Source organism: Archocentrus centrarchus, unplaced genomic scaffold, assembly GCF_007364275.1.
Source record: "Archocentrus centrarchus isolate MPI-CPG fArcCen1 unplaced genomic scaffold, fArcCen1 scaffold_64_ctg1, whole genome shotgun sequence".
Taxonomy (NCBI): domain Eukaryota; kingdom Metazoa; phylum Chordata; class Actinopteri; order Cichliformes; family Cichlidae; genus Archocentrus; species Archocentrus centrarchus.
The window spans coordinates 769,093-794,536 of record NW_022060281.1 but is presented as its reverse complement, the minus strand read 5'-3'; the positions used below and the strand labels follow the sequence as shown (position 1 = coordinate 794,536).

The 25,444-nt window shown below is 47.9% G+C and overlaps 1 protein-coding gene across 11 annotated transcripts in view; it reads right to left on the bottom strand.

The window, feature by feature from the left end:
• dlg1b (discs large MAGUK scaffold protein 1b) overlaps positions 1-25,151 on the bottom strand; it is a 104,147-nt gene extending 78,996 nt beyond the window's left edge. For 4 of the 11 annotated variants that reach the window (XM_030725651.1, XM_030725652.1, XM_030725654.1 and 1 more), the window contains exons 1-3: positions 24,329-25,150; positions 20,786-20,917; positions 5,705-5,868 (exon numbers count right to left, since the gene is read on the bottom strand). In XM_030725651.1, the coding sequence (XP_030581511.1) occupies positions 5,705-5,868; positions 20,786-20,917; positions 24,329-24,347 (315 nt within the window). In that variant the 5' untranslated portion in view covers positions 24,348-25,150. Of the gene's footprint in view, positions 1-5,704; positions 5,869-20,785; positions 20,918-24,328 lie in introns of all 11 variants that reach the window. The other 7 variants (XM_030725646.1, XM_030725647.1, XM_030725648.1 and 4 more) reach the window with 3 other exon arrangements.
• Between the last annotated feature and the right edge of the window lie 293 nt (positions 25,152-25,444).

Below are 25,444 nucleotides of genomic sequence, written 5' to 3'. Positions count from 1 at the left end.
ACAGCAGGCGTCCAGTACTTACTTGTCCGTCACGGCCGGGCGGGCGTTTGGCCTGCGCCAACGTGTGGAGGATTTCGTTTAGGAGGGGGGAGTCCTACAGGGGAGCACGAGCAGTTACAGCCGGGAAAAAGAGGAAAGAAGAAGAAAGGCATTCAATGCAAACAACACACAGGCTTCACAGTGGATCTGAACATCATCTTCATCCTGTTTCAGTGCCAGATGGAGCGGGGCGGTCACACCGACCTGTTACAGTGTTACCGCTGACCTGTCAGCGACCCCAAACCCTGCCCCTCACTCAGCCCGCTGCTGACCGCGGGGGCACCGACAGCTTCACCTCCATCGATTTCTGATTGTATTTGAAACTAAGTCACCATCAGCAGACTCCTGTACTGAACCTTCACCTCTCTGAACTCCACTTCAGGACTTGGTCTGGAGTCTGGGGGACATCTGACCACCTTACACTGTGTTGTGGTGCTGATCCAGGTACTCTGGCACCCTCTGTGCTTTCTAACAGAGAGGCTGATACATGTGCAGCTCCAGCTGCAAACAGGGAGAATAAACCTGTGCTCTGATCTGTCTGAATTATTCGTAAACTTAACTTTAAATATTTCCATCTCATGTATTTGCCTCCACTCATGACAAAGTGTCAGACTTCACCCCAAACTGCTGTGAGCAGTCTGCAGACGGTTACTGCAGAGCTTCCTCCTCTTTGTGCAGCTGCAGCTCTGAGGTTCATTATGGCCAACGTCCGCCTACGGGAGCGTTTTACGCCGTACCGCGCACAGCCAAACACAGGAAGTCGTCACATGACCTATTAGAGTCTTTACTGAAAATGAACACATGCCGTAAACCAAAGAGATGATTTAACCTGGCACTCCAAACAGGTAAAACAAACCTTTACACACATGACCCAGACTGGTCCTCAGGACTGCAGCTACAATGAAACACCAGCACGAATGAGCAGTAAGACCAGGAAGCTCATGACTGGATCAGATGGAGGAGAACGAGCACACGGTGGGAGGGTCCGGCAGTCTCCCCACTGAGGACATCCAGGCTCCGCTGTGTTAGCCCGGCTCCATCAGATGGGAAACATCACCTCCACTTCACTGCAGCAGCATTTACAGTATGTGTCACAGTGACTTCCTGTGTGTGCATTAGGCAGAGAGACGCTCACAACCCTGCAAACTTGACCTCCACCCGTGAGTGGATGAACGTTTCCATCCGGCCCTTCTCCAACTGCCTGATAGCACAGCACGGGAATAATGATGCACTACATCCAGACTCCAGCTGTTTGCCACTGCAGCCTCTGCAAACTTCAGCTTTAAAAAGCAAAAAAATCAATCTCACACAAAGATACAAAATAACATTTTGTGGATTATATTCCAATTTCTGGCTAATCCCATCGACTATTATGAAAACATGGGATTAGAGTGAAATGAAAGCAGCGCTGCACAGAGGAGGCACAGACTGCTCCGCATGGCTTCATCTTTCTGTTTTACTGATGTAATCACTGTGTGTGTGTGTGTGTGTGTGTGTGTGTGTGTGTGTGTGTGTGTGTGTGTGTGTGTGTGTGTGTGTGTGTGTGTTCACCACAGCATCCAACAGGAAGCAGCGTTTGGAGACGTGTCCAAAGACCTGCAGCCTGGATACAGTCACTGTAACCAATAATCAATCAATTGTTTTGACTAGAAGACGTCAGAAAACTGAAACCAATCAGAAATATGTAACTGTATTCACTGAGTCATGTTTATTCTGTTAAACTGTTTGACCTGCAGACACTTGATTGTGTTACACTGAACATCTTATTTCTTACAGCCCGTCTTTGTTTTAGTTGAGCTTCATTTCCCTCTCTGAGCGCTTTGTTTTATTTACCACAGATGGTGTTTATTGTTTATTAATCCTGGCATCTCACAACTTTGGATAAACGAAGGCAGTTTGTCTGCTAACGAGGGTCGACACGATCGATGGTTACAAAAATTAGTCCTCGTGGAGTTTTAATGTTGACGCATCATATTCTAAAACCATGTAGGTGATTTTGTAACTACAGGAAGGTATGGGGGCAGCGCTGCCGCCATTGTCTGCCAATAACAACAATACCAGCGAAGAAGAACATAACCTGAAGAACATGGTGGAGCAGAGAGGAGGGAGGAGAAAATAAAAGTAAATGCAGGCAGACTGTCAAAGGTGTGAAACCAAAGTAAAGCTGAATGCAGAGCAGAGCTTTCCGTCCACGGCAGCATCGCACCGGCACCCTGGAGCTGTGACGTCAGCTCTGCACGGGTACGTTTTAAAGAGTTAACACGTCACTGATACCTGTTAATGTTACAGTAATGCTTCTGTTAGCTTACCTGAAACAAGCTCTCACGGATGACGTTAGCTAACGAGTGAAGGACCGTAGCAGCAGCTACGCTGGCTCCTATTTGCATTAATATCAGCGTTCATTCTGAATAATAAACCTCTGCATGAACTGAATCATCTGTAAACTTTTTGGATGGAAAAATCTTTCTGCTTCTAACAAACTGAGTTTAAATGTAGAAAGCAGCACAAAGTCTAACAGAAAATACTCCATGTTTGCAGGTAAAAACCTTCAACAGTGAACTGGTGAACAGACTAATGATGTCTGTTTTCCAGCTGAGGGCACAGCCTGCTGCCGTCCACACCAAAACCAGAGCTTGTAATGAAAACTGTTAAAGTTTCCTTAAACTGTTTTTAGACACGAGTTTAAAGGACAGAACTGCCTCAGCTCAGAGACCAGAAACAGGAGAAACTACAGCTGCACGTTTATTAGAAATAAATCATATGAAAACAGCTGTTTGGGGAGGATTTCTGTATATGAGCCCTTTGTTTTTCCTGTTGTTGATGATCACAGTTTAAAAACTCGCTGTCAGTTAAACGTGTTCATGTGGAGTTTTTACTGATCGTTTTATTATTCATGAAACACCTGCAGACGCACTGATGAGGAGATGTTACAGTTCAGCTGAACGACAGTTTAGATAAACATCACACACACACACACACACACACACACACACACCTGCATGATGACATCTTAACCCTGAGAAGCACACCAAACCTTCACCTGCTCCTCCATCAGGCTCCTCAAACCTCAACCTCACCAGGAAGCCAGAAAAACACAAAAACACACCTGAGTGTAACAATGAGCACAGCGACTCTCTCACACACAGACACACAAACAGGCCAAAAGCAGCAGACAGAGAAGCAGAGCGACGGGGCAGCAGCTCAGCCTGAAGGACCTCTGATGATCTCCACCTCAGGAGAACCCGAGCACTCACAGCGTCCCAGCCGCTCATCACTGCACTCACGTTCTCTGTCCTTTAACTGTGACTGAGTGGGTTCTTCCTCAGGCTGCTGAGGATGAAGACTCTCTCTCCTCAGAAGGATATCTGACACCATCGTGTGCTCCCAGCGAGACGTCGTCTTTGAGCACAGACGTGCTGCAGAGGCTCCGCCCTGCACAGGTCACCCTCACAGCTGGTTAACCCATCAAACACTGAACCAGGACCACTAAGAACTCATTATTTAAAATGGCAGTCTGGGAAAAGTGAGGAACCACAAGAAGGGTTAAAGACAAGTACCAAAAGTTACAAACAGCAGCACACTAGGAAGGTGCTGCCCCCTGGTGGTGAAAGTTCTAGTTAAATTCTGCAAAAAGTTCCTTTAAAACTGAAAAATGAGACCAGCGCTTATGAGCAATAGAAAGCTGCAGTTCCTCTGCCGTCCACTGGAGGCTCCAGCGGTGAGTCAGTCCCCATAGACTCCCATGATAAACCTCTCCATGTTTACAGCCTGATACAGAAACTGCTTTGGCCTCTGGAGCCCCCCCACCCTTCATAACAGCTGTACGGGGGTGAGGCCGTTTCTATAAGTCACCTGTTTAAAGTCTGCATTATTAGGGGCGTGGCCTCTGTGACTGACAGGTAGATGGCGAGACAGGTGGCTGCAGCTGCTAGCTGTCTGCTAGGCTTCCCCTCAGCTAACTGGAGTCCCTGAACTGGAGCTCTGGACCGTGTTTGTGCTCTTGGAGCCTTTTGGATCGTTTTTAATGACATTATCTGACCAATAACATGGCTTCTGTGGCTTCATTGGACCAACAGACCATCCAAGAAGGCGGAGCTCCAGTTTGGGTGAGTCTGGGATTTATTTGGATACTAGTTAGCGCTAATTAGCAGCTTTCTGTGTTGGTGGATGCAGCGTGCTAACCAAGCTTGCTAGCTGCCAGCTACCTGGTAACTTAGCACGTCGTCCAAATATGGTCACGTCTGGCTCCAAAAAGCCAACAAAACGCTGACACTGCAGCTTTAAGAGGCGGGGCCTAAACCAAAGGGCGACGTCACCATGGTTACAGCCATGTTTAACACTAACTGAGAACAGCACCATGAAAGGAGGAAGGACGGCTCTGCGGCGTCCACACTCAAACTGCCATTATTTTTAATTCTGTCAGGAAATAATCACGGCTGCTGGAGCCGGAGAGGGACAGGAAGACCCGGGGCTCGCTGGTTGAAGTTTCAAAATAATAGCAGAGGGACTGCTCTTATTGATCACAGATGGCATCCACACACTGACTCAGGGCCTTTGGCTCGTAATGGGCTTTTAGGAGCTGAGTAATCACAAAGGTTCAGCCTGCAGTAACGGCTACAGTATAATAGAGTCTGTGTTACCCGAGTCCTCAGACGTTTATGCATTTGTTTCTGTGTTTTTGCCTTCAGATGCATAAACATGTATGTAGCCCTTTAACGCCGGGCGATCGCTGCTGAAGTGCCCGTTACTTGCCCTCAATAGCGGCGAACAGCTGATTGAGACGTGGCGTATCAGCTCGGAGTCGGCTGATCAAAGGAACGTTGATCAGCTGGCGTATTACCGTAACTCCGCAACCGTTTGTCCTATCGAAAAAATGCAAACGGTTCCTGAAAGCCCAGAAATTGCACGTCACAGCCATATAGGGGTATTACGGTATTTGTTGCCGGAAGTCCGCGAACGGCGGCACTTTTGAAGTATGTCGTGTCACATGGGACACATTCGGTGTTAAAAAGCTTCAGTAAATTTAACTCCTTCGGGTCCAAATTAGTTTTTGAGTTCTTTCTTTGGTGGAAGACCAAAAGCTCCAGATTTTCTACACAGAGCAAAAGAAAAAGTGTAATTTGGGTGAACTGTCCCTTTATTTGGGCTCAAAATAGGAAATACTGGGGCTCTTCTTTTTTCTTCTGCAGTGAAAACATCAATGAAAGTAAATTTTGTCCTTTAATAAAACTGTCCAACTGTGGCCTGAACTCTTATTTTGACAGTTCAGACCCTGTGTAAGAAACACGATGGCCTCATTGGTTCGATCTTTAAACCACAGCCCATCGAAGCAGAGGTGCTCGGACTGTTCGGTACACTCGTGCCTGCCGAGGAGCCGGCTGAAACCGCCTTTTCCTCGTTTACCGCGGGAGGAACGGGACCGGGGAGCAGATGGCGTCAGTTTGTCCATCGAAATCAAAAAGCAGCTTCGCTCTTCATCCTGCGAGCTCTGAAAGCTTTCATCTATTTTTACCATTTTCTATTTTTACAGCAGCCGCTGCGCCTCTGTTACAGAGCAGCAGGAAAGCAGGAAAAAGAAGCCGAGCGCTCGGCGACACTTCCTGTCCTGACGGGCCGAGCGGCAGCCGTCAGCAGCTGGATTTCACCGCGCTCGCTCGCTCCTTACCTCGATGCTGGTGCTAAGGCTGGGAAGAGTGTCCGAGGTCACCGTTGTGCTTTGAAGGCTGGAGAAGTCCCACAGGTTGACGGGTGCCATGGGGTCCGCCCCCTTGGAAGACTCCGCCCATCTCTGACTGTCCAATAAGGTCACTTCGTAAAACTCCTGGATATCTGAGAGGACACAGAGACAAACACATCAAAAGAAACCATCAAATGAGCCAGCCTCACGTTTCACTCAGAAATGAAGCTCAATGACTCGCTCTTATTTTGAAACTCCAGTCAGTTTAGTTTAGTTAGTCGTGTTGTTTCTAACATGTAATCTGAGCAGAAATGTGTTTTATTTAATAAACATGAACCTCAGTTATCAGGAAAACTCCTCACGTCTCTGCTCTTACCCTGTTGGCAGACTTTACAAACTTTAGAGCATGAGCAGATTAAAAATTATTTTATTTTCTTCCTTAAAAAACAAAAAAAAAAGGGGGGGGGGCAGAGGGAGGCCCGAGCGGAGGACAAACACCGACCGACTCATCGGGTCATGTGAGGTCGACAGACTGGGCGCTCGACCTCGAGTCTGGATGTGACATGTTTAGCATCACTACAGTGTGTGAGGCGTTCACAGGTACCTGACAGGTATTCCTCTGCAGGTTAAATGCTGCTCATGCTTCATTTATTGGTAAGAATCCAGTTTCAACAGGTGAGAGTCACCTGCTGATGTACACCTGTCACATTCTGGGACAGCGCTCCTGTAAAGGTATGCAGACAAACATAAACCTCAGGAGGAGATCTCTTTAAGGTGGACCGATTCTGCCTTCACAGACTAAAGCAGCCACAGGGGCGCAGCGTCCACCTGCGTCAGGGGCGCAGCGTCCACCTGCGTCAGGGGCGCAGCGTCCACCTGCGTCAGGGGCGCAGCGTCCACCTGCGTCAGGGGCGCACAACAGGAAGTGCGTCCTGTTTCAAAGCTGCACAGAAACTGCACGAGGAAACAGGCTTCTGTCAATCATATGCAAAGCAGTGGGAACAGCATGTGGTTCATGGAGCTGTAAAAATGCTATCGTTCAATAGCTGCAGCATGTGTGGAAGCTCCAGGTTAATAATGAGCTGCATACACAGCACAGACACACTGCTCTGTTTCTGCTTTATGATCCATGATATCATAACTGTACTGCAGTGTGTTAGGGACCACTGAAGGGAACAGCAGCAGCAGTAACAGGACAGGTGATATTCAGAGGAAAAAACTCCAAAATTTCAAAATTAAAGCTGCAAATATGAGGGGAAAAAAGTGAAACCTGAAAACAAGTTTCTATTTTTGTTTTATCTTCAGCAGCGATGTCGCTTCAGTTCTGCAGGTATTGATGTATTTGAGCTCTGATCATCATCAATAAGGATTATTTAGTGCCCATTAAATGATGAATTATTGTAACTCTGTCACAGATGAGTCTGAAGCGCTGCCATGACTGATGGTCTGCCTCGGGGTGACGACTGAAGTGAAAAATCAAAACTATTGACAAACTAATCTTTATTGGACGCGCTCCATGAGCCGCTCTCGTACCCGGCCCTGCCTGTTGGGAACGTTTGCTGGATGAACCTGATATTTAGCCCTTAACGACGTTCCTGATGAGCTGAAACACGTCGGTGTAATAATGAACCTGTGGCTGTTCCCACAGACTGATCAGAACCATCTCAGCCTGGACCAGCGTCAGCGTTTCCTCCTTCGTCCCGACTGACCGCGGCTCGGATCACGACTCCACACTCGGCCTGTTTCTGTGAGGCCGTCGTTATAAAAAGCCTTCGGCCCGGCAGCCACATCCAACGAGCTGTTTTTAAGCTCTGAGCGAGCGTGGATCTAAAATAAGCGAGCTTTCTTTGGCGCGGCGTGGCCGGCACAGATGTTTCCCCGTAAACCGTCGGATCACCACTTCAACAGCTCCTCGCAGTGACCGCTGGCCTTTAAGTCTCTGACTCTCTCCCCGCCGCCAGCCTGCAGCACCATCCAGCTACCCTTTAACCCTTTACACACATTTCAACGTGACCTCAAAGTGCCGAGCTCGGAAAAAGGAAAAACCAGTCCAGCGTGTGGATCGATCTGGGAAAACAGCGTCGTGACAAATGAGGAATTCCAAACATCCTCCGGGCTCCTCGGCAGCTTTCCAGCCTCTATTTTGGAGTTCTGGCACATCTGAGTGTTATAAATACCACAAAGCAGCTCCATCATAAAGTCTGCTCCTTTCACACCCACAGGAAACTGTTAGTCCACAATCCAAACCCATCAACCTCCACCTCTGCAGCACCTTTCAGAGCTGGCTGTGTCGTTTTTACCTCCACCCGTGCTCGCGGAGGCCTCGACCAGCCGCAGAGCACCTTCAAACACCCGCCTCTATCTGCCACGGTGACGGCTGCACCTCAAAAACCAGCCCCCCCCTCTGCGTCCTCCAGCCCCCATTTCCTGTAATAAACTGGTTTAATTACAGCATCGTGAACACGGAGGCTCTCATGCCTTTGTCTCTGTAATGACGGTGTTTGGTGACAGTAAACTCTGCTCCTTTCTCAGCACTCTTTCACAATAAAAGCCTCTCCCACGGCTCAGAGCGCAGCAGTGCCACGTGGAGCTGAACCTTCATCATCAGGTGTGTTTCTGGGCTGCCCGGTCACATGACCGACCACACAATGAACGGAGCAGTGAAAGCAGAGAGGCGGGGCTTCCGCTGCAGCTCCTGTTCTTTGATGACTGAAAATAGCCTCAGACATCAGCACACAACTAAAAATACAAGCTTTGTTTCAGCTGTGTTTGTCTGCAGCACCGCGGCTCCAAACTGGAGTCTCAGCAGCAGCTGGATCACATTCACCACCCCCACCCACCCCAACCGCTTAACCAGCAGCACCACCCGCTGGGAGGCTTTCAGTAAAGATGTGACGGAGGGATGGATGGTTTCCTGCTGTGACAGATACGTGATCTTCATACCTGCTGATGCCGAGCAGCAGTTACATCACTCTGACGTGGGATTTAGCTTCCACCTAAAAAGCTGCAGGTTCACCCATCATACAAACCTGCAGCGTAACGAGACGATGGACTGCACGCCTGCAGCTGCGGTTTCAGCTCGCCGACTCCTCCTGTGCATCTGCAGCTAGTTTTTCTCTGCAGCTTTTGGATGCATCACAGAGAGAATAATAACATCCCCTCGATACACAGGCTCTCAGAGCCCCGGGAGTTCCTGGAGGGAGCGGTGGGAACTGTGGGAAAGGACATGAGGGAATGTGTGAAGAAGTGAAAGAACCTCCAAAACAAACTGCCCACAGAGAGCAGGAGGGACAAACAGCGAGACCACGAGGTCATTAACACACGATGCAGCGCACACCAGCACAAACACCGCTAACGCCGTCATCCACCTGCATCAGCTACGTCACAGGATCTAAGATTTCACCTCAGGAGGGTAAATCGGCCGTCCGGTGTGTAACACCCAGACTGAAACACTTCACTGTCCAAACTTTACACAATAAAAGGTCACAAATCAACACAAAGTTATTGATGAGTGAAATGAAGATCGCAGCACACATAAGGAGGTGCTCTCAGTCTCCCTGTGTGTGCGCCTCCTCACACACAGAGTGGAGCAGACTGCTTACTTCAGTCAGACTGAGGCAGAGGGTCATTCTGAGCTGGAAATCATCATCCAGAGAGCAGAGGAAAGACACGTTGTTGCAGCCTCCCCCTGCACAGACTGCATGCTGCACAAAGCACAGCTTTAAAATAAATAAACAACAACAGACACACAACTGGGATGGATTACAGGGAGGTGGAGGCCACCATGAGCAGACGGATTAAACTATACTGTATGAAGCGATGAGGAATAACAGCCAGAAATGATGCTGCACACCAAGCATACTTTGTCTCTCCAGTTAGCGCCCCCTACAGGCTGCGCCATCCAGCATGCTCAGCCTTCAGCACTCAGCTGCCCCCCCCCCCCCCCCCCCGCTCCTCGATCAGGGCATCAGAGCTGCAGGTACACAATCAGAAAAGCTTTCAGACTGTCTCAGAAACAGGTTTGAAACCATTTTCCCTGGAATTGATCTTTCTGAACCATCTTCACTGTTAGCATCTCTTCAGGATTCTTTAGAGCCACGCCTCCTGTATACAGAGGGCGGAGCTAGAAGAAAGCTAATGAGTAATCTAGAACAAAAATGCCTTTTTGTGCCAGAGACACGCTCAGATGTTTGTATGCAGACACAAACTTCTTAAAGCTGAAGCTCATTTCTAAAGACGGCTGCAGCACCAATAATAAAGACTTGGGCTGCAACGATTCCTCGAGTAACTCGAATAATTCGATTATAAACAAATCAAAGCAAATTCGTTGCTTCGATGCTTCGTTTAAACTCTGCAGAGCTCAGGTGTCTCCATAAGTGGAGTGTTTCACCCACAGTATCAGCATTAAAGTTCTCCATCGTCTTCTTGTGGGTTTAATGGTGGTGGGCAAACCAGCTTACGGCTGCATTACCGCCATCTACTAGACTGGAGTGTGGATCAGGAGTTACAAAAAAAAACCCAAAAAAACTCAGATTCTAAAAAGTTCTCCGTCGCTGCGATGGTTTCCCTTTGACACTAAAGCCGCGTTTCCATACGGGAAAGCACGGGTCGCCTCGACTCGCCGCGGTTTGACGGCGTTTCCATTAGTAACTGATACAAGTTTGCAGGTACTTTTTCGTACCCACTCACCCGAGGTTCTGAGCGATACGAGGCGATACAAAAATGTGACACAGAGGACAGCATGCCACTGATTGGCCAGGGAGTGTCGTCACTATCGGAGGCATGAGAGTGACTCCTTCACCAGAATCAAGCCTGACATTTTTAAAACCCCACAGCAAGAAACTGGAGGCACGCAAAGCACCGGTTGAATGCCCAGACCGACAATTTGCAGCAGTAGTTTTGCAACATGAGAGCCATCTGAAACGCTCACACAGCATACATATTATAACCCTATACTGCCGGGCGATCGCCGCTGAAGCACCGTTACCTGCCCCTACCAGCTGGTTAGCACAGAGCCGGAGGGCTGATCAAAGGAACTTTGAATTACCGTAATAACGCGACTGTTTGTCCTATCGGAAAAATTCAAACAGTTTCTGAAAGCTGAGAAACTGCACTTCACAACCAACATAGGGCATTACTGTGGTGTTATTACGGTAATTGTTGCCGTAACTCCGCGAACGGCGGCTCTTTTGAAGTACACTGAGCTGATTATTTTCGGGGTTTGGGGTTATAGTTAACAATGATAACCTTCATCCATTAACACATTGTACGGGGACTTATGCATGATGATGATATTAAACTGGCATTAGCTGTTAGCTTGCCTCTTTCTCATGTATTGTGTTGTGTTTTGAGCCGCACACGAGTCACGTCATGAGATTACTACCCGCACTGCTATATTGACTCCACCCACACTGTGGTGGTCCTCAATTGCAATGGAAACACAACACGACCGTGCCGAGTTGTGTTGACCGAGTCGACCCGTGCCGAGTCGTCCCGTATGGAAAAGTGGCTTTAGTGAATCATCGCTGACATGTTTTCCCACGCCAAAGCTGGGAAAACGCCCAGAACGGATCGCTATAACCACTGTTGCTGGCAAGCGCCGCCATTAGCACTAGCGATCATTCTGTACTGGAAGAACACCCCGCCCCCCCAAGTCAAAATATTTTTGATACTTTAATCCCTGATTAGTGACTAAATATAGACCTGCAGTAGAAACGTATTTAGGAGAATGTTTGTGAATATAAAGCATTACAAGATTACGCTCACGCAGCCCCCAGTCTTTCAACATAAACACTGATAACACAACAACAGCTGTTTTATGTGCAGTCTGCCTGCACAAGCGCAAAGGGGCGGAGCCGTTATGCTCACGGTGAGACGGTGAGCTCAGGTGGACAGGGCTTTCAAATTATGCCGCGGCAGGCGCATTTTCCACCTACTCCACCACTCAGCGCTGTCTACTTTTTAATTTTCCTAAAAAAACTTTTGCGCTGTACGCCGTCTCCATTTCCAGCACCATGTGGACGCATGTGGCAATATTTACATTCATTCAATGTGAGCCATTTGATTGGTTCACGACTGCCATGTGACTATTAATATCGTCTGCTGCCATCATGGCTTCAGTCTCGGTCATAAGGCACCTGCTACTTTGGCATGCCCCCCTGCTACTCCAAAACAATTTGAAAGCCCTGGTGGAGCAGAAGGAAATGTTTTTCTAGCGTTCAAAAGAAGCTTCTTCCCCTGTAAGCACCATTAAACCTTTACTGGGAAACAGCTGGAGGTCCTTCATCAACCACCTGATCAGTAAGTGAAGAAAAGAGAACTTTGTAGCTGCTCCATCCACCCTCCATCCCAAATTTCCCCTCTGTGGGACAATAAAGGCTGTTTCTTCTTCTTCTTCTGTTTGTTTCACACCGACAAAAACTGCAGTACAGAAGTTAAAATATGCAGATGAACTGTTAATGTGAAAAAAGTATTTCTTATCCAGTTACTCAAGTGGAATAATGGATTACTAAAATAATCGATAGTTGCAGCCCTAATAAAGACTCAGATTTTATCCGCAGGAACCAGGAACCATCAAAATCCTCAGAAATCCGTTTTTTGGGGGTAATTTCAGCTCCTGCTTCAGGGCACCGACTCTCAGGCCCAACACGCACCTTTAACTGTACCTGAGCTCATATGGAATCATTATTGATTCTTCAAACATTCTTCAAACAGTCAATAAATTACATTTTAAAAGAACTGTTCATGCAACAGTTTGTTGTCCTAAAATGTATTTTTTTTAACCCATGAATTGCATTAAACACAGATGCATCTTCCAGGCCTGAAAAATGAGGCTCATGTGGAAGCGCCTTAAACCTGCCTTCTTTCTAACGGCCACCAGGGGGCGACGCCTCTGGCTGAATAAAGGTTTTCTGGGAGGACTTCAGATTTAATTGAAGGCGGCTGACGGATAGCGGCGACCGTGATCACATTAACCTGTTAGAGTGACACAGGAGCGTCTGTTGTTGGCTCTAATAAAAGACCACACCTACTCAGTCTGCAGGCGCCAGCAGCTCTCAAAGCACGACCACAAAGCCTGCAGTGAAACATGCAGCCTGGAGTCGCCACACCCAGAGCCCGCAGAGGTCAGGAGAGCAGATCAAACACGGAGTAATCTCTAAATCCCATCGACAAACTGAAACAGGAACACCAGGAAGTCTTTCTGAACCCGTGAGAAGACAAAGAAGCTTTCACATGAAGTCGGCTTTAAAACGTCTTCATGAAACCACTGCAGAGTCACAGCGACAGAAACAGCACAGGGTGCATAAGAACAGAGAAAAAGGCAGGAAACTACTGCAGAGGACCCCTGGACTGTTTTTGTCTCACATGCTTGACTTTATTAAACCATTAAAAAGCCTTTTATTCCCACTGGATGCTCCTAATAAACTCCAACACATTGTTTTTTTTAGATTTCCTGTCTGTCCCGCTCATGTCTGCTGTGGTGAGGTTTTGGCAACACAAACCAAAAACTACATCTTTGTATTTTTAGGCTGAAAATACTTTAAACATATAGAGTACACAAATCACAACAAACAGTCGCCTCAGGGTGCTTTATACTGTAGGTAACGACCCTACAATAATTACACAGGTAACGACCCCCTATGAGCAGCACTTGGTGACAGTGGGAAGGAAAAACTCCCTTTTAACAGGAAGAAACCTCCAGCAGAACCAGAACCGGGCTCAGGGAGGGGCATAAGCACCTCAGTGGACTGGGCACAGCTTAATACTGGAAGTCGAAGCTGTGACTTTCAAAGTAAAGTTCAGCCTGTGAGCTTCATGTCTGCAGCAGGAGCTCTGTGGGAACACCTGAGGCAGTTCCTCCTTCCTGCAGATGTTTGATGTTCACGTTGGTTCGTGGAGCCCACAAAAAGCTTATTAAAAGATAAAATAATGATCTCCTGATCCACAGGAACGACAGCGCGACTACAACAACCTGTTTCACAGGCCTTAACACGACCGTGAGGTTTGTAATCAAACACACATCATGCTGTCAAAGCAAAGCAATAAATCTCTGTGCCCACACACACACAGCCACATTTTATTAATGCTCTGTGATCGCATACACACAAACTGCTGCTGCACACACACACTGAACTTCACAGCTGCAGAACCCGTGGTTCTGGTTCCTGGATTCAAACATGTCTGACGGCCTCTGTGTCAGGCTCCTCAGTCTCACGCCTCGGCTCTAATCCAGCATTAAACTTCAATTCAGCTTCAGTCTGTCAGCCAGCTCGTTCACCTGCAGGGGGCGCTGCAGGGCGGCGGGGCGTCACCATGCTGCAGACCAGCCAAAACATATCCAGAACCTGAAAATATCTGAAGTTCTAAAATGTGGGCCAAACTGGTCACGCTGAGGAGAAATAATGAGATGATTTTCCACAATCAGACCTGCAGATGTGCGGTTTCCCCACGGTCAGTCTGATCGTGCAGCCGTTTCCACAGACAGACGAACGTTTGTCGCCCACTGAGCGAACTGATGGAGACCCGTTTAAAGCTGAAACGACATCTCTGGAGTCGGTTTGATGAAAACTGTCCATAAACAATCACAAACCCAAAGGCATCCCGAGGGTGAGACAGCACTGTAAGAGCTCCCAGCAGTCACAGCATAAATGATCAGAAACGCATTAAATTTCATTATAATGTGGAACAGCTCCAAAGCACAAACAAAGAGCACTTCTGTTTAATTACAGTAATTATTAGCTGACCTTTGACCTCCACCTTCAGCCCGGCTGTAATAACATCCAAATCTTTTAGGCTGAAAACTCAGCGCTGAGTTATTAAATTGATTCATGGGACGCCATCTGTTTGTGAGGAAATCAGGCCAGTCTGAGCAGAAACGACGAAGAAAAACTGAACTGAAGCTGGGGGTGGGGGGGATTATGGACCGGGGGTAATCGTCGTGTCCGCAGAGGGATTACACCATGCTCGCCTGCTGCGCACGGCTCCTTTTGGTGAGGGGGGGTGGCAGATTGGAAAACTGTGGCAGAAATCTATTTTTCATCATCAGGGACGCTGGGACGTCAGGGTGAGCGTGACAAACACAGAGGGCCGGGGCAGGACTCAGAGAAGAAAGTCTGATTATTAAAGTCATGATTCAGGCTCTGAAACTCCAAATAAAGACGGCGCAGAGCTAACGGCGTCGCTTTACTGCCTGGCTCGCTGAATGAGAGCTGATTGGCTGCTGAAGGCAAACAGCAGGTGGAGCCACGTCTGCGATCGATGCCGTTAAACCGCGGCAGAAAAAGAGGAGACGTTAAATCCAGGATGTTGGTCTGACGCACGACGTGAGAAGGGCTTCCTCAGCTGATGCTTCCTCTTCACAGGAAGTCTGAAGTCATGTGACACGCTCTGCTTCCCATCCACAAAAACGACAGCTGCACCTCGGAAAATTAAGATTCTGGCCTCCAACGGTGAAACGAGATAATCTGATTAGTTTTGTTATGAATCGAGTGCAGCTCTTTGCTCTGCAGCGCTGAGCTTTCACAGCGCCGTGAAACTCTGCAGCTTCCTGCAGGAGAACCTGTGGGAGGAGGCTGCAGCTGCAGGCCTGCTGCAGCTCTGCAGCTGCCACAGGGCTGCAGTGCAGGTTAATGAAGCTGCCCTTAGCAAAACATCTTCTACACCAACACTCCCACCAGGCTCCCTCTGTCCTCCAACACCCTCAGCTTTGCCTCCATTATTTGTTTTTTCATGATCTGAATTCTGAGTAACGCTGGAGGAAATTCTCTGTTAAAAACAGCACACAGTGCTTGTTAATCCAATACTGCTGCTCCTGATCGAACCTTTGACCTCTCTGGATTATACAATCATACCGGGTTATAGTTCTGCTCATGCTGGTGTAATCTAACACATACACACACACACACGAACTGCTGGGAGCATCAGGCCGATGAAAGCTGCAGCCTCTGCAGAAGATTCGCCTCCAACAGTCTGAGACGATTGTCCTCTCATGATGATGTCAGCATGAGCACAAAGCTGCACAGCACTCTAAAGCTGGACCTGTGTGAGGTCACAGAGAGGGGATATCCCTAATATAGTCATCTCAGAAGCCCCACCTTTGTTCTCTTGAGGGGCAGCCAATGAGCAGAAAGTGGAGCTAAAACAGCTCATTTGAGACAGGATGAACGAATCACACAGAGCTGCTCTAACAGCAGCAAACAAACAGATCAGGACCTCGAAATAAAAACGTCCCCGACGCCCCGTCGACCTGCTGTTTGAACCATTTATTCACCAGGAGGAGCTCGATTATTCAGATCAGTCTAAACGACAAAAACTAAAAAACCATTAAAATGATTAAATCTGGATTTTGAAGGCAGCGGGGGGGCTTGGGCTCTCTGTCCTCGTATAAACTGCTCAGACTCCTCGTTTCTCTGAATCCTGTAATGAGACTTTAATTTCAGTCAGAATTAAGATGTAATGAATCCAGCCGGTCCAATTATGTTTCACAGGACGTCTCCGTTCTGGAGACGCTTCCAAACAAAATGCTGCTTCTTTAAACTTACAGATGAACTTTGATCAGTGCAGCTCAGAGCTCACAGGCTCCGCCCACTCTGCATGAAACTTGGAGGATTAGCATTAATGAGCTGCAGCTGCTGTAATCTGATGAAGAGCGGAGACGAAGAGGAGTCCGATCTCTTCGTCTCTGAGCTCCTCGATCTGAATCCGTCATCGGGGGCAGAGACGCTGGCGTTCCCCGACGGAGAGTCAGCTGGATATGAATGAGGGGTCATTTACTCGAGCACATTTTAAGCATAAACAACAGTTAATGCATTTGTGCTTCAGGTAACAGACCGCGGCTCTGACGGCATGACCACCACCCTAAAGAGGAAACCCAGCAGCATCCATGTCTAAGAGCAGCTCAGTAAAAAGATGCAGCCGGACACAAACACCACATCGTCCTGCAGGAGAGGTGGAGCTTCTGCAACCACGAGACGAGTGTGTTTTCATTGGACGAAACAAGTCAGGTGAAGACAAACTTCTCTGATATAGACTCATCCATCCATCCATCTATCCAGCCTTAAAGCAGAGACACCTGGACATCAGTCTAACCAGCCACCTCTTCCAGCCCCTCTGGAGGTACATGAGGTGTTCATCTCAGTCAGTCCACCTTAACAGGTGGAGGAGGAGCAGCTCCACTCTGAGCTCCTCAGCCTCTCTAAGAAAAGGAGGAAGCTCATTTCTGCCACTTGGATCCAAAATGATTTTATTTTCTTCAGGGTCCGAGTTCGACCGCTCCACTTTCAGCTCTCCATCACAGCAGACCAGGAGAGCATCCAGCGAGGCAGCAACTCCTCCCAAACCTGGAGCAGGAGCCTGGACCACCCTTTAACAACTGATACCGAGGCCTCAGACTTGGACATGCTGACTCGTTCAGCTGCTTCACACCTGACTGCAAACAGCCTCAGTGCAGCTGGAGGTGATCGCTCGATAAAGGACCTCATCATCCATATGCAGCGAAGACGAGATCCTGACACCCGCCACCAGCACCTGTCCATGCCCCTAAACATCCAGAGCCTTCAGGAAGGCTCCCATCCACTCAAACTAAGCATTCCCATTCAGCATCCTGCTTTATTGTTCACCTCTCGCTGTGAGACATCCACCAACAACCATCACAAACTAACAGCAGTGGGAGACGACGTCAGGCTGATGAGACTCTACTGAAGCTGCAGAGCAGAAGAAGGTGGAAGATGGAGGCAGAGAGGATTCAGGCCACCGAGCTCACACTGATGATCTGCACTCATCTATTAGTGATGAGGACTGAGAGCAGAGCTGGATGTCTGCACAACAAACAAACTGAGCGAGTCGCCTCACGCAGTTCAATCTGACTGGACGGTTTGCACCAATCACACTGCAGGATTTCAGCTGAGTGCTGATAAACAGGTTGATCACTGAGAGCTCCCACTAATTACATCTTTACCCACTGACTCAGTTTTCTTTATGACTCCCCTCATGACATCCTGCAGGTCACAGCGGACGCTTCAGAGCTTCCACCGGTTTACTCGATGTTTAGGGTTCATTAGTATTATTATACATGGATCGCCAAACAGGAAACTTATTGTGCAGCAGCTTTAATCAAACAGCACTGAGACAGCAGGACAGGCTGTTACAGCCACGCTAACCTCCTTATGCAGCGTGTGGATACCTGGAATCTGCAAACAAAGACTTCAGTTACAAACTCCAATTTAAAGAGCCAAAAACTGCAGTTCCTCTCTTGACCACTGGAGGCTCCAGCGGTGAGTTGGTCCCCAGGTTAGAAATAAACAAAGACGGTTACATTCGATGAGATGGAAAATCAAACCCATCAGCTACAATTTATCTTTTTATTGCCTTTTATTTTTATTTCACTGCATTAGTAAATAATGGCTGAATCAGGGACTCCTGCATCAGTGACCATCCAGACCTCCTGGTTACACAAGTCCTCACTGACTAACACGATTACAGCTGCACAGTTGAAGGTCCACAGCAATCTAAAATTCCCAAAGCTCTGAGCTTTAGATCCCAAATGAATCTAAAAACCGACAGTTTAGCCGTCTCAGATCTGCAGATCGATGGCAGGGTACTGAAAGCAGACCATCATCTGCTCTGAGGAACCACACTGAGAAACCTGCCATCAAAAACACAGAAACTAGAACTCATTCAGCTCAATCTGAAGTTATTAATTTAAAGAGGTGGGCCCCGCGCAGCCTGGAATAGCTTTACAGGATTATGGAAACGTCTGTGGATAAAAAACAGAATCGTCTGGATCTTCATGCTATGCATCGTGATTAATGAGGTGGTCCTGCCAGAAGAACTGCTTCCCAAACTGATGCTGCAGCATGAGGGTAAATTAGATATCTGCTCATCTTCCACAGGGTTCCTTCAGATTCCTGTGAGCTTCCATGAAAATGTGCAGAAACAAAGTTTATGTAGTGAAAGAACATTTAAAGGCGGCCCTGCAGACGCCCCGCACCCTCAGAGCTTCAGCCTCTCCTGGGAAACTCAAACACATCGGACCACATTCCTGCTGCTCGGCGTCCGTTAACCTCCGTTTACCCTCCGAGTCCCGTTACCTGGCAGCGAGGTGACAGGAAAAACACGACGCTGGCAAAACATCAGAGACACGCCGACGGCTGCAAACCTGCAGGGCGACTTCAGCGTAATTACAGAGAAGAGCCCAACAGTTAAATAACAGTTTCATTTGTTTTCTCAATGAGCCAAGCAATCAAATCCACCTTCACAGCAGCCGGAGGCTCATTCACTGTGGGTACAAGCACCTGCAAAATGTAAGGGGGGTGGGGGGCACTTTAAAGCATGCCACAATAAAATGGATCCATACTTCTGTTGGTATGTAGCACCATCGTTTTCTTTCACATGATCATTGGCTTCAGGATGGGATGTCTACAAGCTCTCAGTTTTGGTACCAACATGTTACAGTAAGGATGCACTCTCTGGAGCTTGAAAAAGGCGACTGGACTTCTTTTTGTTTCTTGAAGACGTTTCACCTCTCATCCGAAAGGCTTCTTCAGTTCTCAACCAAATGGTGGAGAGACCCAGGTATTTAAACCCCTGTGGGCGTAGTCCCCTGGAGGTGGTTATGACCCTCTATTGATCATGTGCTGTGATCATAGGCCACAGGAAACAATGGAGCGGAGTCCTAAATTGGTTTCAACTGAAACCACTGATTAAATATGACCCACGCCCCCTTCACACCTGGGCACATGTGTTCAAGCACATGATCAATAGAGGGTCATAACCACCTCCAGGGGACTACGCCCACAGGGGTTTAAATACCTGGGTCTCTCCACCATTTGGTTGAGAACTGAAGAAGCCTTTCGGATGAGAGGTGAAACGTCTTCAAGAAACAAAAAGAAGTCCAGTCGCCTTTTTCAAGCTCCAGAGACTACTATGACCTGGATAACTGAGAATCTACACAGACATAAGGATGCACTCACACCCCACATGCTGATATGACCCTCTGAATCTAATTCAGTGAGGCTGCTGTAGTAGTAGTAGTAGTAGTAGTAGTAGTAGTAGGAGTACAAATGAAACAAACCACCTCAGACTCCTCCTGACCTCTGACCTCACCCATCACATCAGCCCGCCTTTCACCACCCAACAAACTTTACGACCTCTCGCCCCACCGTAGAAACAAACCCGAGCCACGAAGCCCGTTTCTACGCTGCAGAGCCTCAAATGTGACGAGGTCAGAGGTCACAGGTGGTGGAAGCACATTAACAGTTCAGTGACAATGATCATGTGATATTTGTCCTTCAATAAAAGGATTTAATTCATGCTTTGCCCCACAGAGGTTAAACTGTGGCTCTGAACACCATCAGCTGAGTAAAATGTTGGTCTCATTTTATTCAGCATGTGTAGAAATGCAGCAGCGTGTGTGACTTTAAAACCAGATCAGATCCCTCAGAGCAGACGGTGGTACAGTTAAAGGTTCAGACGAGCTCTAAGGTGCCACATTACTGATCATGATCTTTATAAACGCCTCAGAAAGCACCGAGGTCTAAAATCTGCAGCTCATGTCTGCAGATCTCTGCTGTCCAGGTGTTTGCATCTGCTGAGCTCAGTGAGCTGCAGGGCAGCTGACGTGAATGAGCTGCACACGTGCAGTCAGTGCTGCTGAGGACCAAACGCTGCTCTGGATTGGTTCGTTTTCCTCCCCCCCGCTGAAGGGGAACACCGCTGTCGGCTCATCGCTGCAGTTGAAGCGCCACTCTGGTTTTCTTTATATTCAGACCACTTAATAAAAATACTGTCATACATGCATGCACCAGACTCCTGAGTATGTTCATTTACTAACAAACACCTGTGTCACCTCCACCTGTTCACCCACCTCACTGACCCTCTCCAGGACAAAGAACTGCATTTAAACTCTGCATTTTTATTCAGTTTCTGTCAGATTACTTTTTGGTGCTGCGAGCTAGCAAACCTTTACCAGGACAGGTCCTTATTTTCCAGGGATTTCCAGGACTGCAGATCTGCAGCAGCTCGTTTCCAGGATGTGCAGTAACCCTGTGTGAGGTGTTTTGTGGATCGTACCTATGAGAGCTTGGAAGAGGTTGCTCTGGAAGATGTCGATGACCCTCTGGATGGAGTGCCGGAGCTGCCGGTCCTCGGCGTGGTTCAGCTTGGCCCGGTACTCCTCCAGCAGCAGCAGAGCTCGCTGCGCGTCTGCAAAACAGAAGGAGAAGCAGCGAGAGGTGAGCCGGGGATACAACAGAGACCAACGTGGACGATCTGAGACGGCAGGAGAGCCGCTGCTGCACAGATAATCCCGAGAGCTGAAACACTGAGCGGCAGCACGCACGAATCAGCAGAGAAATAATACTTTAAACATCCAGATACGCGCTTCAGACGGCGGGCAGGTTTAAAGGAGTATAACCGAGTTAAAGAGGCCCGTCCCCAGCGGGAAGCATAAAGGTCAGAGTGTCAGGCTCAGCTCACAGGAAGCATTAAGGACAGAGTCCTGCTGCTGGAGTCACATTCAGACTGAAGCAAAGACATCAGATCACATGATTAAACTGAGACAGTAAGAAGAACGAAGGGGTCAAAGGCTTTATTCAGAACTTGGCTTTAATGCAGGCCTCAGATCAGCGTTATCATCACTGCATCATTGATCAGTAAACAACAATAAAACAAAAGGTGAACATCAGATATCCAAACATGCAGAACAGCTTGAAGAACGTCTCCTCACAGCTGTGCAGCTGGAAGTCCAGGACTGATTACTCAGTGTTAGATTTAAGGTGAGCACAGCAGTGGGAACCAGGGCTGCAACGACACTGTCGACAACAATCGACAATGAAAATAGTTGATGATGAATTTAATTGTTGTTAATAGTCGTTTTTTATTACTGATGATTTTTTTTTTTTAAACAGAGTGAGACGTCTTCCTGTCCGTCTTTAAGTGATGACGTAGAAGTCCATTTCCGGGTCCAAACTCTCCTGTGTTCAATACTCAGCGATGCTGTGTCCCTTTGACCGATCCAAACGTAAGAGTGAACAGTCACTGGGCTGCCATTGCTGTCCATTTATGGGCATCTGGACCCAGAAGTGACATCGGACTTAAAGACCGGATGTTCAGTCATTGCAGCCATAACACGGCACGCTAAACGATCCGAGGTTTGGGACAGTTTCACCCTCAATAAAGGAAAAATAAATCTGCAGCGTTTACAAAGCAGAGCTTCTGTGATACACGAGCTAAAGTGCTAACTTTGATTTACAGGACAGAAAAAGTACTTTATATATTTTTATGGTTGGAAAAATGGACGTTAAATTTATATCAGCAGCAAACCTGATTCAAACTTTTGAAGGAAGTATCCATCCATGTGTTTACTACATTTTAAATAACCTCAGGCTAAATGTAAACGCTGAGAGCTAAATAAGTGTCAACTCATAATTATGTGATTCATAATCCGATTAGTCAACTAATCGTTTCAATAGTCGGTGACTGATCAACTATTGAAATAGTCGTTAGTTGCAGCTCCAGTGGGAACATCAGGCTCTGCAGAGTTTGACCAAAACTCTTAGAATAAACGAGGACGTCGTAAATATGAATCTGAGTTTACTCGATAAAATCAGCTCTTCCACTGAGGGACAGTGATCATCATTAACCTGCTCGCTCTGATTCATCCCTGTGCTGATTGGCTGAACCTCACCTGCATATAAAGCCTGAGGAGGCGGAGCATTAAGCCTCCTTCATCAGTGTTAATTATCAGTTGAGTTGGTGGTCAGCAGCAGGCGTGTGTTTGGGCTTTTTCATTGTGTTTTCAAGCTTAGTGTAGGAGAGCAGCCTGACCTCTGACCCTGTCTTAACCATTGCTGAACATCCAGCCACACAGAACTGCTGCGACAGTTTCTGAGGTCGCTGAACGGCGTCTCGATCAGAGAAGTCTGAGTGTAGGTAAAGAGCCGGAGAACATCCATACTTCAAACTGCCTCAGACAATCCCTCAGACTTCAGATGCTGGGTCAAAGTTCAGCTTCAGCTAGTTTCAGACTTCAGATGATGTAACTGCCTCGTACAGAAGAAACCCAGCTGAACTGATGACCTCATGAGTCTGAGAGCAGTGGGAGGCGGTGTGATAGCGTCTGGGCTCTTTGGGCCAAAGTGTCAGTGTAAGGCTTCAAGTTCAGATAGAAACCCTCACACTGAGATTCTGCAGAGGTCCAGCTGAGGCATCAGGCCTCAGCATCATGATAAACATTCATTTAGAGCTTTGAAGGCACAAAATAACAAACAGGAACCTTTTAGGAGGCGCGAGTCACAAACAGGCTCTGATGCTTCAACCTGAGGCCACAGTTTCAGTTTGGCTTCATGATGAGATTATGATGACCTATAACCCCTCAGCTGACCCCAGCCTGCAGCCTGATACACTCTCCTGCATTTACAGCTCATCTGCATATCAGCAGCTCTGAACTCAGTTTCCTCCGATTTCCTCACGAGTTTGATGGTTAATTAAAGTAAAGGCGGATAAATCAATAGAAAAAAAAATGAAATCCAATGAAACATAAACCTGCAGCACAGAGTTACACTCAAATATTATGTTTAGGCCAAGTTTTAAAATATTATTATTATTAATAACCAGCCTAATAAACCCAAAGTGTTTTCAGTACATGGTAACAGGAAGGTAATAAAATTTAGGTTTATTATGTTAAATAATTTTTGTACATAGTCTGATTTATAGTGTATATATTGTGTATAGTGTGTGTGTGTGTGTGTGTGTGTGTGTGTGTGTGCACATTAAATCCACTGAATACTGTGAGCAGCTTCTTCTTCTAACTGATGGTAACATTTGGATTTGCTGCAGTTTTTTGACCAAATGATCTTTAAAATGTTTCTGTGCTGATGAACTGAGCTGCTTATAACAGCAGATTAGAGCCACGCACTCCCTCTGAAAATACTGCAGTGATACTTAGGGACTCAAATATAATTACTCTGTATAATTAGAAGGCTTTTAACTCACCATTTTCCACACTTTTCACACAATCTTTATTTTTCCTGGGATTAAAGTGGAAGTATACATGTTTATTAATGTGTAAACTAACTAAGCATGTTTTTCTAAATTTTTACAGTTACTCTGGTTCATGAAATGAGCCCTGAAGATCTGGTTGTTTTTATTACCGTATAATTAGATGTCTTAACTCGCCTTGGAGACAATCTTTATTTTTCCTGGGATATCGGTGCAGTCACGCACGGTTAATAACATGTGAACTAAATGAGAGTATTTTTCTAAATTTTTACAGTTAATTTAATTCACGCATCGAGCGCTGGCTGCTGAGGGCGAGGTGAATATTTTATAAATATTAGAGTTTATTTTTAGTTCCCCAGACAAGGTGCCCCATTTACAACTTGGTTAGCAGCGGTGGCTAACCGGCTAGCTCCTACTTTAACGGACTTCACCTGGCTCGGCTCGGCTCGGCAGGGCCAAACTGAGCAGCGTGGGCCGTGTTTGGCTCGGCTCGTGTCTGACCCACTGAGTGTCCCGGGTTTGTTCAGACTGCGTTTCTTTGAGCGAAGGAGCAGCCGGAGTTGGAGCGGTTAGCCTGCTAGCCTGCTAGTTAATATGTGAGTGAAAGCGGCTTACCTTTCTTCCTCACTGGCATGGTGGGGGTCTGGCTCGGCTCGGCACGGCTAGATCCGCCTCAGCCGCATGCAGTCCTCACACAGGACGGCCGTTTGTTCGCTGTTCCGCCGGATAAACCCGCCGCTGTCACCGCTCCAAGTCGGGGCTGAAGAAAATCCCTCCACGACGACACCAAGTTCCCCCCGAGCCAGAAAACCCTCCGAGCCGAGCGTCAGGGGGGCAAAGTGGCACAACAACACCGAGCCTCCGGGGAGCGCACACGCACCAGTCCCGCTTACAGGGAAAATCCCTCAAAGCGAGCCGCAAGAAAGCTCCGCTGAGCTACGGCTCTCAGAGGTGTAGTTCACCGCCAGAGAGGCTCTCCGCGCCGGCGTGCCCCGCGCAGGCTGACCGCTGCGGAGCTGGCTCCGGAAAAGTGCCGATCTCGCAGTGACCGAGCGGGACCTGCTGCGTGCCAAACTCTGAAAAACAGCCCGTTTCCGTGCAGGCGCAGCGCCAGGCGGTGCAGGCATGCATGAGCTGCCCGCTGCTGCTGCTGCTGCTCCCGCTGGGTGGAGGGAAATGACCCGCTGGAGCTCCGCTGCTTTTTCCAGGGATAAAAACTTCAAAGCGCAGACTGCAGGCACACCTAGACCCACTTATCCCACACGGGTCTGCGGCGCTGCTGTCCCAGCCCGGCCGTGCATTCGTGTCAAACTTCTGTGAAATCCCTCCTCCCTTTCCCCTCCTCCTTCCTCGGTTTTTCTTTCTCCTCTTTTCTTCTCCTCCTCCCGTCTCCTCCTCCTGTCCCTCTCCAGCACCTCCTCAGGTCTGCAAATTCCCAAACTTTCCTCCAAAATGGCGACTCAGGGATCTGGAAATGCAAACCATGTGATTTCCAACAGCCTACCCCTCCAACCTGCCGCCCAATCACGCAGCTCACCTACGGGGCCAAGGAGGAGGAAGAGGAGGGTCAGGGAGGAGGGGAGAATAAACTTTGTGAGGAAAAAAGTGAGAAAGGAGGAGGAGAGAGGAAGGAAGAGGAGGTGAAAGTTAAGGAAAGCAAAGCGGGAGAGGTGAGAGGGGATGGAGGTGAAAGCAGGACAGACGGATGAAAACATGGACTAAAGGGTGGAA